Genomic DNA, 14,334 nt, shown 5'->3' on the forward strand with positions numbered 1-14,334 from the left:
CTGTATGTTTCTAGTTGCATGACATTTCAAAAAGATAAAACTATAGTGATCAGTGCTTGCCAGGGGTCAGGTGGGTGGGATGGAAGATGTAACTACAGCAGGCAGTAAGAGAGTTTTCTGGGGGTTACTGAAACTTTTTTAAATACATAAAGTAGCCTCCATTTCAAACAGCTGTGAAGAACAAGATTTTCTTTCAAAAATTTCTATTAATGAATCAATTCTGTGAGTAATTCATGGCATGAATAAGAAAAATCATGCCCAAATCGATGAATCCAGTTCATCAAATGGGAATTACGAATGAATACGCATTACCCACATTTCAGTATTTTGATGCTGGTAGGATTTACTGAAGAGCCGAGCCTTTTGGATCTGGCTTTCATCTGAAGTGACTTCTGCCTTCTGAGGGCAGCAGAGGGATTTTGGTCATGGTCAAGTCTCTGGAGGCAGACAATCAGATGACTGTTCCAGGAAACAGGTTGGGGTGCAGAAAGCCATACTATAAGCGGTACCCCTTCTTGCCTTTCTTATAGACGAAATTATGAGTCCTCTCATGACATCTAATCCCTGCTCTTTTCTGCTTTGTTTGGGAATCAAAGCAACAGGTTTCTTCCCATTTTATTCATGGAGACAGATATTAGAAGAGCAAGCAAACAAGAGCGGTAAACAAATACATTTTAAGTTCAAGGTCTGCACGTGTTGCAGATTTTCTTTCCTCACTTTTCATTCCCAAACTTGTTTTCAGAAGGGACCAGAGACCTCTAACCCCTTCTAAGAACAAAAGATAATAGTCTCAGTTGTGGTATCATTTGTGTTTCCCCTGAGAAGGGAGATTCTCCAGGGAGACCCCCCCATTTGCCAGACTGTCTTGTGGGCACCCCCTGGTGGTCACTGAGGTGGAGTGTCTCTCTGTTCCTGGCATCAAGAAGATCCTCGCTGGAACGCTTCTATAAGACTAATAGAAACCTTCTGATTTTTCTTTGGAGCAGCAAGAAATAGATGACCAGCAAGAGAAGAAGGAGCAGAAAAGACACAAACTGTTTTCTGGCCAAATGGTGTTAAAATGTAGTCATCAGAGCTAGGAGTCCTTGTGTTTTTCTGCCAGCTGCATGAGCAGATCTCTTTGCCCTCTCTCTGTGCTTTAGTTTTCTCATCCGGAAAATAAGAAACTTAAACTAGATTATTTCTAAGAGTGCTTTGGCTTTTAACTTATCTCCTATGCAATATATGTGTGTTTAATAAGTGTCTTCTACATAGAGGTGTTGGAAGCCATGTCTGCTCCCTGACGTGGCACCAACCCTGAGAAGAGATCAGTGCCTGGGGAATTGAAAACAATGTGAAGACATCTTGTAGGCATCTTTTTGACCCCCATCACCTACCATTTTCCACCTGTGAAAGGGAAAGCATCCTGAATGTTTGAAATAGTTGATAATGATCAAGGCATAACCAAAGCCAGTTGAAACTTAGTTTCTTCCAAGAGGCTCATCAGCCAATCACAGTTAAAACCCGTAAGCCTTCAGAAAGATGTAAGGATGTACGTTTAAATCCTACACTCCTGATAATAAGGTAGACAAGACCCTCTTTCTCTATTTTTGGGTCCTGCTCATCACTTTAAGGTTTAATAAATTCTGAAACTAAAAGTCATATTTTAAAAATACACCTCACATTTGTTATGTCTTATAATGAGGCAATTGATTTCCACAATGGCCTGTGTATTTTTAAGCAACTCACTTAGTTGCTCCCACCTCCATTTCCTTACCTGTGAGTGGGGAATATGAAAGAGAACACCCATGAGGACATGTTTTGTAAGGGGCCACATGAGCATGTGTGAGTGTTATTGAAGCTGATTCTGATGCATAGCCAGACCCCAGCGATGTACCTGACAGCTGCAACATTTTCCTACAGAACATCAAGCAATTATTTCACATGTTTCTTGGCTTAAAGTGATAATTCCTCTTTAATGCAAATGGTCCTTAAAAGGAGGAAGATAGATAACATTTCTTAGAGAAAAATACATCCTAAAAGTGACGAACTGACTATACTGAAATCCGGAAAGACTCACAAGAAATACTGAGTTTCCCAACAATTTGGCTATGAAAAAATCATTTCTGTTGGGAGAAGAGGACAGAAAAGGGTTTGTTCAGTCTCCCATAAGGAAGCCTCCATTTCAAGCTGCTGGTACTGAAGAGCAAGGTTTTCTTTCAAGGCAAATGTTAAAAACTCTTCTTTTAAAAATTGCTTTTAACAGTCAACTTGAGGGGTGCCTGGGTGGCTCAGTCCTTTAAGCGTCTGCCTTTGGCTCAGATCCCAGGGTCCTGGGATTGAGCCTGCATCGGCTCCCTGCTCAATGGGGAGTCTGCTTCTCCTCTTCCCTCTGCCTTTGCTCCTTCACCCCCACTCGTGCTCTCTCTTTTCTCTCTCTCAAATAAATAAATAAAATAAAAGAATAATCAACTCGAGCCCAGGATTTGTGTAAGAGAAACTAGGTCCAAACTGATGAACCCAGCTCATCAAATGGGAGTAATAATCATAAGGGATTTATAAAGATTAAATAAGATAATATATATTTTAAGTGCCTAAAAAATAAAGGATTGGGCAGTCTGGGTGGCTCAGAGGTTTAGCGCTGCCTTAGCCCAGGACGTGATCCTGGAGTCCTGGGATCGAGTCCCACATCGGGCTCCCTGCATGGAGCCTGCTTCTCCCTCCGCCTGTGTCTCTGCCTCTCTCTCTCTCTCTCTATGTCTCTCATAAATAAATAAATAAAATCTTTAAAAAAAATAAATGACCAAGAAGTCTTAGCTCCTTCTGAGCTGTACGTGTTTGTTTTTGGAAGTAAAGGATACAAGGATCTCAGCTGCACTGGAAAAAAAATTGTGCTGAGCTTTCTCTGTGGTAATGCACTGGAGGGTGACTCTGGTTCTATAGTCTTTTATCCAGGGGGATGAACTCTTTCTACCTCTGTTTCCTGTCCTGTCCCCCTTGAGCCATTGTATTTTTGAAAAGTGACTTCCCTCCCTTTTGAACCAGCCTCCAGCTTTTTCAGCACCTGTCTTTTCAACAGGTCAGCCTTTGTGTGTGTCTCCTACTTTCTGAGAACACGCCCCACCCCGCTCCAGATCACCAGCTCATCCTTTGGACCAAGGAATGGGGACAGTGGCACTCCTCTCTTGGCCTCTATCCCACATCAGTCTGGTTGCTCCCCCCCAGCGCCTGCTTTTCCTCAGAGTTGTCCTGACACAGTGCCTGGCATGTGGGGAAAAAATCCTTGTGACAAGTGGCTGTGTACCTTTTAGGACTCCTTTGATCCGAGGGGAATGGTGGGTGGTGGGGAGTCTATGCAGAGAAGTGGAAATGGTGTGCCTTTCCTCGGTGCACACCTAGTTGTTCTGGGAAGCCAGGGAGGACTGTGGCTTGGCCCAACATTTTCTGCCTTACTTTGTCAAATGTTGTCTCTTCTTCCTACAGTAATCCTGGGGACTCTTTTCATCCCAGGGTTTTATTCCAAATGGAATGTTAAGAGGGTTCAGATGCTAAGAGACAGCTCAGGGCGGTGGGGGTGGGGAGAGGTGTGAGCTTGTCCAGATCTGTGGCTTTGCCAGGACTGTTTTTAAGTTGACGCAGGACTAAATAAAAAGCCCCTTGCTTTGATCTCAGGGACTTCCTGGGTAGACTGTCTGATTAGATAAAGATCACGTATCCCCCTACCCCCCATCCTTTAGGAAGTAATCTAAGCTTTGCAGGCATTCCTTGTCTTGTACTCCTGTCTCCTTCTCAAAGTCTATTTCTCTGTCTCATTGGATCCCTCCCTGGGTCTTGGGTTTTTCTTTCTGTTTTAGCAGGAAAAGGAGCCTGAGAAAGTAGGGCACTTCTTCTCCCCCTTTAAGCCTTCTTAAGTTATTTAGAAACAAAACAAAAGCTTTGTTTGAGAGCCTCATATGGACCTCGTCTGGTCCTGGGCATCAAAGGGAATTGGTCTCTGTTTGCAACATGGGCAGCTGCTGGGATGCTATGAAGCGATCGAGGTGGCAGGTGGAGGGTTTGGAGAGAGAAATAGAGTCAGTCCCTGTACTGGGTTCATCAGCCAAGACAACAGAGTGTAAGGTGAATGTTGTGTGCAGGCATCTCTTCTCTTAGAGCAACCTGTAACTATGTAATTTAGACCCGGATACTCAGGACATGCCCCAGAAACTGTCTCTGACAGTGATGAACTGGCTTGTTCTTGGGATTGGGGCAATAAAAAAAAAGCTTGAACCTAAAGACGTGCCAAATTAAAAATCATCTAGGGTGGGTCATAGATTCTCAGCTTTGTTCAGGAGACTCTCTTTAAGACATTAAGAAATGAGACTTTGTAAAAGATTTTATGCACTTTTAATATTTTATTTTGGGATGCTTGGGTGGCTCAGCGGTTTAGTGCCCACCTTCAGCCCAGGACATGATCCTGGAGACCCGGGATCGAGTCCCACATCAGGCTCCCTGCATGGAGCCTGCTTCTCCCTCTGCCTGTGTCTCTGCCTCTCTCTCTGTGTGTCTCTCATGAATAAATAAATAAGATCTTAAAAAAATTATTTTATTTAAACCTCTGTGCCAGTCATTCTTCTAAATGATACACACAATGTACATAATATAAATGTTAATTCATTAAATCCTCATGATAACCCCATTGCAACAGTACCAAATGGGAAACTACAGCACAGAGAAGTGAAGTATCTTGCTCAAGGTTACACAGCTAGCATGTGGCAGATTAAAGATTCAAATCCAGGGAGTCTAGCCCAAGACTAACTCTGCTGCCCAGCCCTGCTACCACCACCACCCCCACCCCGCCAATACACATGTGCTTAGAAATTCACTGAGAAAATACACATGGGGAGAAAAAATATACATTTATGAATTCAGTAACATTTTAAAATATTTTCACCCATGTGAAAAATCATCACCCGTGTATATAGGAGGCAGTTGAATGTAGAAGTTCATTCATCAGTTTCATAAACATTTCTTTGAAAGCTGGCTGTGTGTGCCTGGCCCTGGGCTAGGTGCTGGAGATGGCACAGAGACTGAAATGCACCAGGTTCCTGCGGTCAAGCTGAGGCTTTAAGACCACGGGCCTGGGCCCAGAGACCAAGGACCACGTGTGCACAGCAATGCTACTGAGGGTTTTAGATGCTATGGGACCGGGGACCTGGAACTTCCCGGAACAGAGCATTTCTCTCCTTGGATCTGAGTGACAATCTTCACTTAACCCTAAGAGGAAAAGCCCTGCTCAAAGCCATGTTCTGCATGAGGCTTATTGCCTGGTCTGCTCACACTTGCCATAAAAATATATGACTGCAGTTGTCACAAAAATTCATATGGTTTAGGCCCCTGTGGAAGAAACTGCTAATTTTCTCTCTAGTATCTTCTTTCTTTGTCATGGACCTCGTTAGCTGGGGCACTTGGCTACCTAGATAAAGACATCCTCCTCTCTTGCAACCAGAGGACTGAGTTCTGGTGAATGGGATGCAAAGAAAAATGTGCCTGCAACTTCTGAGAAGTCTTTTTCACTCCTTTCTCTTTTTTGCTGGCTGGAGTATGAATGTGATTGCTGGAGCTTGGGTAGTCATTTTAGACCATGAAGTGGAAATGGCTTGAAGAGAAATGTGGAAGAAACTGGATCCCATGACTACTTGGGACTATTAAAGGCCAGGCTTATTTTTCACAAGACAGTGATAAACTTCTATCTTATTTAAGCCATGGTTATCTTGTTTGATATAGCCTCCCTCTTAAATGATATGCGATGTGGTTTTATTCTTATTTATTTGATTATCCCTAAAGCTACACAATATCTGTCTGATATGCTTCATTTCTTTTTAATTTCTTTTAAAGATTATTTATTTATTTCAGAGAGAGAGAGAGAGAAAGAGAGAGAGAGAGTGAGCATAAGAGCGAGCATAAACAGGGGGGCAAGGTAGATAGAGAAGCAGACTCCCTGCCATCCAGGGATCCCAATGCGGGACTCGATCCCAATCATGACCTGAGTCAAAGGCAGATGCTTAACTGACTGAGCCACCCAGGGATCCTTGTTTTCTGTTTAAATTAACCAGAGTTAAGTTCTCTTGGTTTCAGCCTTGAGTCCCTATGGCATCATCTCTCTCAATGTGCTGCCCTTGGGTTTGCAAGCACAGGAGCATACCAATGCTTTTAAGGTTAAAATATCTCCTGAAACACAGAGCTAGTGTACCACCCAGAACTCTGCTAATGAAGTCTGAATTCTTTTCAGAATTTCGGAAGTATTTTTGCTTGAGGTGTACTCTACTATCCCTTCCATGGATTTGTCTTTTCTGGGAAAAAAGATAAGATGCTGTGTTTTTCCAGGGCCCATGACCCCTCAGACTTTGCTTGGGGGGGGGTCTCACTGAGGGGCATGGTTAATAGGGCCAATGGTCCCCAGGCCCATGACCCCTCAGCTTTTGTTGGGAGTAGGGGGAGGCTTTTGCTGCAGGGCATGGTTGATGGGGTCAGTGGTCTGAGTTATTGGTCACTTCCCATGGGAAGCCTGGGCCCTTTGCTCTGCAGCTCCACCTGCTGCACATCAAACTTAACCCCTTCGTACCTTCAGTCATCATAGCAACCTTAGAACTCTAAAAACCAACTCTCTCTCTTTTTTTTTTGACAAATAAGCTAGAGTGAGGGATTTTTTTTTCAGGCTTCCATTTCATCATCCTTTTCCCCTTTATTTCTCTCTGTTCTCTAATCAGTACCTTGCTGAGCCTTCTTCCACCTCCCTGAGTGACTGTGCCCTGCTATGATTAAGTGGGGCTCACTTCTCGAACCTTGGTCCCTGGAGACCCAGACAAGATGTGGATCAGTAGCCCCTGGTGTGTCCAAGCTCTGCCTTCTATAACCTCCAGTTTCTGACAGAAGTAGAAACACCTGGCATGTCAGGCTCACATCTGGTTCATCCAGCAGAAACCAGAAGTTGCTCACAGTCTAGTTGTTCTTACTCTAGTTTTCTACAATTCAATTTTTCAGGGGAACGGAGAGTGGGAAAAACCTGTGGCAGATGGATGCGGAGTCATCGTGATGGCTGTGGGATAGACCCTCTGATGGACCAGTGGGGACCAGGGGCCCGACGTGAACTTGGAAGGTGCTCAGATGAGAATAAAATCCCACTCCTTCACACCCCACCCTGATGCTGGTTCCCTGTAGAAAAGGTGGGACAGAGGGGACAGAAGTACCTGCACATTTGACATCCAAAGGGTGAAAGAAGAAATGTGGGTTTGGAGCCAGACATACCCTGGTTTAAATATGGATCTACCACTTGAGTGATCATGGGCAAGTCTTTCTACTACCTGAGGCTTGAGGTCCTCACCTGTGACATTTTTTCAATTTATTTATTTATTTATTTATTTATTTATTTATTTAATTTTATTCATTAGACACACAAAAAGGGGGGGAGCGCAGAGACACAGGCAGAGGGAGAAGCAGCTCCATGCAGGGAGCCCGATGTGGGACTCAATCCCGGGACTCCAGGATCACGGCCTGGGCCAAAGGCAGGTGCTAAACTGCTGAGCCACCCAGGGATCCCCTCACCTGTGACATTTTAAAAGGGTGGCTGAGTTTATTTCCTGATCCAATATCTAGCACAAAGGAAATGCTCAGTAAGCAGGCATTTCACACTGAAATGGGACCCAGTGGCCTTAGAAGGGGCAGTTCTCATGTTTTCTTTGGCTCTTCCAGCAGATCTGGGAGCAGAACTGCAGGGGGCATGACAGGAAGTGTGATTTAGCAAGGCTGTGGGATGAGCTCGGGGCCTTCCATTCAGTAGGTGCTGGATTTGGGACCATGTTCCCAGTACTGGCCTCTGTTTATCCCAAACTGTGCACACAAGAAATGAAGTTAGACTCTGAATTTGGGGAGAGGCAGTGTGTTCTTCTTTTGAAAGAACGAAGGCAACTGTTAGTTGGAGTGGCTTCCTTGCCTAGGAGTTGGTGAATACAGACGTCCCAACTCTAATATTACCATTACCAACCAATGGCAGCCTACACATCATCCTCTGTGTGTGGACTTATATGTGCCAAGGGGCATTAGACTCATGACCTTGTAGGATGCCATCCAACCTCACTACATCATTTATTTTTTTCCCTTCAGTTTTGTGTATTTTTAGTACTTAGTTGAAAATATATTACACATAAAGAAAATAACGTAACAACTGTTCATTACCCAATGCTCAGACTTAACCGGTATTAATATCTTGTAGTATATTTTAGGTTTCTTTTTTTTAAATACCATATTTCCTCTAATGTTTTCCACTTTTTCCACCTACTCACTGTCATCCATCCTCAGGTGTAACTGTTACCTTGAAATTGGATGGTTAGCCTTCCTGTGCATAATTTAGTACTATTACCTATGTTGATGTCCACACATAATATAGCATTGTTTTGTGACTCTTTAAATTATTGAAATTGTGTAAAACTTCATATATCCATTTGCAATTTACTTTTTTACATATTATATTTTTATGACACATCTGTGACAGTAGGCATAGCTTTAGATCATTTTAACAGCTGGATAGTATTCTATCTTAATGCATGGTTTATTTGGCCACTCCTCTGTTGGTAGACAAGTTGTTTCCAATTTTTGACAATAGAAAGAAAGCCCTCAGGAGTGAAATTGGTGATTTCTGCTATATCCACTTTACAGCATCCACTGTACTAGGTATAGTCAAATTATCCCCATAAGCAATGGCAATAAGAATTTCTGTTTTTTCACCATCTTGCCAACACTTGTTATCGTTAGACTTTTTTCCCCCTAAATAAAATGTGGCAGCTCTGATTTATTAAGTACAGTCTCTGTAATTAATCACATCCTCATCTGGTCCCATCGTATCTATCACTTTGTAATATAGTCATCTGAACTAGTCACCCCACTGAACCATTCATTTATGACAGGGTTCCTGCTCCTTTTTTGTGTCTCCAGCATGGTGAATTGTGACAAGCACACAGCAAATGCTCAGCACACATACATTGACTTAAATCTAAAGAATAAAAATATCAAAGAATGGTTAGTGTAGGGATAGAACCAATATTGATCAAAGAACCAGAACCTTCAATCACTCCTGGGTAGAATGTCAACCAATAACTTTGGAAAACCCTCGGACAGTATCTACTAATACTGTGCATGCCTGAGGACCTGTTAATTACACTCCCAATAGAAATGTGTCTATATGAGCACTAAAAGACACACCTGAACTGTTCACAGCAGCGCTGTTTGTAAAAGCTCCAAACTGGCAACCACCCAAATGCCTGTTCATGGCAGAAAGGTAAATAGAAACTTGCGATACTGGACAATGATGAGAATGAATGACTGATAACTCCAAACAGCAATATGGAAGACTCACACAAAATGATGTTGAACAAAAGATGCCAGACCTCAAGGAGCATATGTCAGAGGACTCTAGCAACGTTCGAAAATCAGGCAAAACAAATCTAGTGTCATGATATTGATTACTTTTGGTGGAAAGTGGGTGCTGACTGGAAGGTAGCATAGGAGTGATGGTAATGTTTTATTTATTTTGTGTTGAGGTAACATTTACATATGGTGAAATCCAATCTTTCTATAAGTGGACAATTCATTGAATTTTGACAAATATATATGGTTGTGTAGCCACCACCATAATCGAGATATAGACCATTTCATCCCAGCGAGTTTCTTCATGACCCTTCAATTATTTCTTGACTTTGGTCATGACTGTGTTCACCTTGTGAAAATTCACTGAGCTACACATTTATGACATGTGTACATTTTTCTGATTGTACGTTATACATCAATAAAGTGTTTGTTTATTTATTTATTTATTTATTTATTTATTTATTTATTTATTTGAGTATTCAAAACAAACAAAAGGATTGGCCCAAAGAATAGAAGTTGGCTACAAAAACGCCAGTTGGGTGGCAAAAGGAATGAAAGAGGAGCAGTGAGGAAGGCAATTGGAATGGTACAGGGTAGAAATCTTGAAGAAGAGAAAACAGAGAGTGAGTTTGCTTTTATCCCAAACTTCAGTTTTTTACATTTGCTGATGGTGAGTGGTATGAACCAAGCTTTATCTCCCTAGAACAGGATCCCTGCTTTCCTCCTTTTTTGTTTTCTCTTCATCATATCCTGTCATAGTGGGAGGGAGCACTCAAGAGTTGCTTCATGGAGGGCTTTTTCCTGAGGTCTGGAGAAGGTGGGCCTTGACTTCCACTCCATAGAGTCAGTCACCAGGTGAGGATCGTAAAACATTCTTGAAGAAAAATCTTCCCTCCACAGCAATCAGCACAAAACACCTCATTCTCTTTTGACTGAAGGAATCCTAACCATGTGGCTCTGGGGCACGAGGCCCCTGGAAATCTCTTCCTGGTCTTGGCTGGTCCCTGCAGGGGCATTTGAAGGTCCCTGGGGACAGGTGCATCAGTGGTGTGGGTCTCCCCAGTCTTGCCCTGTATAAAGACTTCACTTTAGTTATATTGACAACAGGGGCAATGAGTTACCTTAGGAGGTCCAGAGAGGATTTTGTCTTGGGAAATCCTGGCTTTTCTCTTTGCTTTTCCCCTCCCTCCTTCTCCATCTGCTAAGCTTTCCAAAGATAAAACAGAACAAAACCTGCGCTGGGTGTAGAGGGGTGAAGGAGGACAGAGCTAGACAAAGCAAAACCGCATGTCTACTGGTGTGAAATCTTGAAGTGGTGCTTGTTAAGATCTGCTACTGCTCCATTTCACTAAGGAATTAAAGGCATACTTCATTTAGGCCATTCCCTTCCATGGCAAATAAACCTAATATGTAGTCATGACCTTTGAGAAAAATAAACTTAGCTGCATAGAGAAAAAAATTCCTTTTTTCTTTTTTAATAGTCAGGCTTGAAATTTTTATATCCTTTGAGTCATGTTCTTGAAGCAATTGGCTGGTTAGTTCAAGAAATGTTACTTTCCCAATTCAAACATGACATTTTGAAAATCATCCATGAATTACATGCCTCAAGAATGAAAGACTTTTCTGTGCCGTTTGAAAGTTGTTTTTTAAGTTTATATATTTTTTTTTATTTTGAGGGCAATCATGAATATCTGTAAGGGCACATTTACTATTCCCAGAACAGATAGAAAATTAGCAAAGTTGTAAAATTCTTACCCAGCTTTGCTTTTGCAGCTGTGTTTCAATCCAGTTCCCCTCCTCCCCGCCAATTCCCCAACCACCAAAATGGTTGAAGATGATGTTCTTTTTACCATTCTAGGCAAGGCACTGATCTTTGTATGTTGACTTTCCAAACCTCTACATGGAGATGGAGATAGAAAAAAGCAAAAACAAAAAACAAAAACAAAAACAGAAAACCTAATCATCTCTAAGCTTTGTTCTTCTGGTTCAACAAAGAGTTGCTAGTCTCATAAATTTGTTCCTAAGATGTCTTACCTTCTGATCCCAGAAAGTGCCTCTCTTCTTCTAATCCTGTATGGTAAACCAACACTAAGCCTCAGAAAAGCAATGGGCTGTAAGCTTTCTGTCTTAATTTATACTACTGTATTCAGGATCTGTACACATGGATGTATGTTCCTGAGTATACCCACCCAGTAATTACTGCGGCAAGCCTTTAATTAGTCTAAAATAGTGCAGGCATAATGTGACAACCCACACATTTTTCCATTGGAAACTGTAAGTGGATGACAAAGGGAGAACCCCATCCTCTTCTCTCCCCACACATAACTTCCTGTGAAGCTTTTTCATGATTTTGTATGTCAGGCCAGAATCACTGCTCAAGGGGGCATTGATCACCGTCGCTTAATTAGAACAGTGCTACTTAAAGCGTGGTCTGTGGAGCAGGGTTGGTTTGTAGCCAGCAAGGAGATGAATTCAAAGATTAGGAGAAGGTGTTCAGCAGTTTTTAGAGGTATCTGGAAGGGTCATTTTCTGTCTGCTGGACTGGATCAGTTTTCAGAAAAACTGAGGGTTTATAACTTTGGTTTGTAAAAGCTCAAAAATCTAGTAGAGTGCCAATCTCTGGTCAGTATGAGATTGGCTTTTCTTTTTTGGTAGAGCTATCACCAACAGCCAAGCCTCATCTCTGCAGGAGCATGATGGTAATGAAAGTAAGCTTATGTTTGAATAGCATTCAGTAAGTATTAAAACATAAAGTTATGTGTTGGTTTGGGACTCCCCTGGAAACGAATCCAAAGAAAATGATTGGAGCAGGTAGGACACTGGGGAGATGATTCCAGCAAGCAACAGAAAGAGAGTGGGGAAGAAACACAAGGATGGGAAGAAAGCCAATAGATAACATGTTAGCAAGCCAGTTACCCCTGTGGGGGCCTGGAGCTCAGTCCCGATGGAGCTCTGAGAATAGAATAAAACATGCTTCAGAATTGCCCCACTTGAGAGTGAGGAAGCTGGAGTATTCATCCACATAGTTCTGCTCAGTTGACTGTTAAGTGCTCTGAGGAGCACTGTTAACTCCCTGGCATTTGAGTCTGTTCCTGTGCAAGCCGAGGAGCCCCACTACCCAGAGAGAGTGATCAGGCAAAGGCTTACAGGAGCTTCCAGTTGAGAGCTGGGCTGGTGGACACAGATGTGTAGGAACTGTGGGAAGTGCCAAGAGGGTTGTGCCAGTGATTAGGTAAGACAGGTGGTCTTAGCCAATTGATAGATAGTAAACCGAGGACGGGTTAGCACTACAATGCACTGTGGAAGATGGTGAGGGGCTGGGAAAGCCCTTTCTTCTTTGGTCGCTTGCTTTGGGCCCATCCAGAGTCCTGTCCGCTGCCTTTCACTCCTGCCTTGTGTAGCCAGGTGGTCTACCTCTGTGGCAGACACGGGCTGAGTGCGTACATAGCCTATCTAGGCTTCCTGCACCCCCAAAGTCCCAACTAAACTCTATTTCTCAATTGTCCTCCCAAAAGAGTGTGGCATGGAACAGAGCTGTGGAGATGGAGTGGAAATGATGTACAGTACTTCTCTGCTTGACCTATGTAAACCTTTATGCTTGTCCTGCCTGCTCTTTACTCAAGTAGACAGGAATAGAGCTGATTCCCAGGACATCCCAGAGAGTCACATCTTGAAGACGGCTGAGCCACAGTATAGAAGGACCCTGGACCCCTGGGTCATCACTCAGAGGAAAGCCACTTGACCAGAAACATACCATAGATTTTTACTGTCTTAAGCCACTGTGATTTTAAGGATTACCCTTTTAAAAAAAAAATTATTTATTTATTCATGAGAGATACAAAGAGAGGCAGAGACATAGGCAGAGGGAGAAGCAGGCTCTTTGCGGGAACCGGATGTAGGACTTGATCCCAGGACCTCAGGATCACGACCTGAGCCAAAGGCAGACACTCAACCACTGAGGCACCCAGGCATCTGGATTTTGAGGATTATTTATTACAGCAATTAGTATTTCCATAAGTAATACAACATATGTGTGTGATCAAATTTATTTTTCTTTACATTATCTATCACTCTTTCAGATTATGTGCTTACATATTTTTTGGCTGTCTGCTCTTCAACAGGAAGACTTGGATTTGTATACGATTAAAACTCTGGCCTCTGGAATAGTGCCTGGCAACTAGTAGGTGGTCAGTATATAGTTGCCAAATGACTAAATACCAATGTCCAAACTTCATTGCACATGGTATCTGACAGGCCCCAGGAACTTCGTGGTTCTTGTCTTAGTTAATTCTCATAACAACTGCATGAGGAAATGGAAATCCACAGGGGCTGATTCACCTGTCCAGTGGAACACAGCAGGCAAGTGTGAGACCCGGAACTGGAATACAGGCAGTTTGCATCAACCTTCAAATTCTTCAGCTCTCTGCACATTGCCTGACATCTGCCCGGTAAGGTGCTAGGAACTAGGGGTGTAGAGAAGCACGGGATGCAACACCCACCTCTGAGGCCCACCCAACAGGTGACAGCATAGGGCTTGCCTGCAGGAGGGAAAACAGGTCAGTCTCTGTTCTTCTAGAAATGTCGAGCTCTGTTACTGACCCAACTGGAGCAAGGGCTCAGCTAGAGGAGCAAGCATCATCTTACAGAATGACACAGCTGAACAAAATATGTAGAAATAAAGCCAGATCCTCTGTGCCCAATATGAGACACCATAAGGATTGTTGCAGGGGATTCGGCCGACTTGAATAAATTGAGTAAAGGCAGAGTGAGTTAGAGGAAAACAAAAACCACACTGATCCTGTGAGTGTTGCAAAAACTTAGGAAGAGAGTAGAAGAAGGGTTAAGGTTATGAATGTGGGCTTGGTGATTGGAAAGAACTGGCTTCAACCAGCTCTGCCATTTATAGAGCCTTAAGGCTTTGGGCAAGTTCACTAACCTTGTTGGGCTTCTTTT

At 42.9% G+C, this 14,334-nt stretch overlaps 1 protein-coding gene across 2 annotated transcripts in view; it reads left to right on the top strand.

Annotated features, from left to right (window-relative positions):
- TASP1 (taspase 1) overlaps positions 1 to 8,805 on the top strand; it is a 315,899-nt gene extending 307,094 nt beyond the window's left edge. For both annotated transcript variants that reach the window (XR_012018238.1, XM_072800051.1), the window contains one exon: positions 7,003 to 8,805. Coding sequence is in view for 1 of the 2 variants with exons in the window: in XM_072800051.1 (XP_072656152.1) it covers positions 7,003 to 7,068 (66 nt within the window). In the remaining variant the exon portion in view is untranslated. The remainder of the gene's footprint in view (positions 1 to 7,002) is intronic.
- The last annotated feature ends 5,529 nt before the right edge of the window (positions 8,806 to 14,334 follow it).

Source organism: Canis lupus, chromosome 26 (genome assembly GCF_048164855.1).
Source record: "Canis lupus baileyi chromosome 26, mCanLup2.hap1, whole genome shotgun sequence".
NCBI lineage: Eukaryota > Metazoa > Chordata > Mammalia > Carnivora > Canidae > Canis > Canis lupus.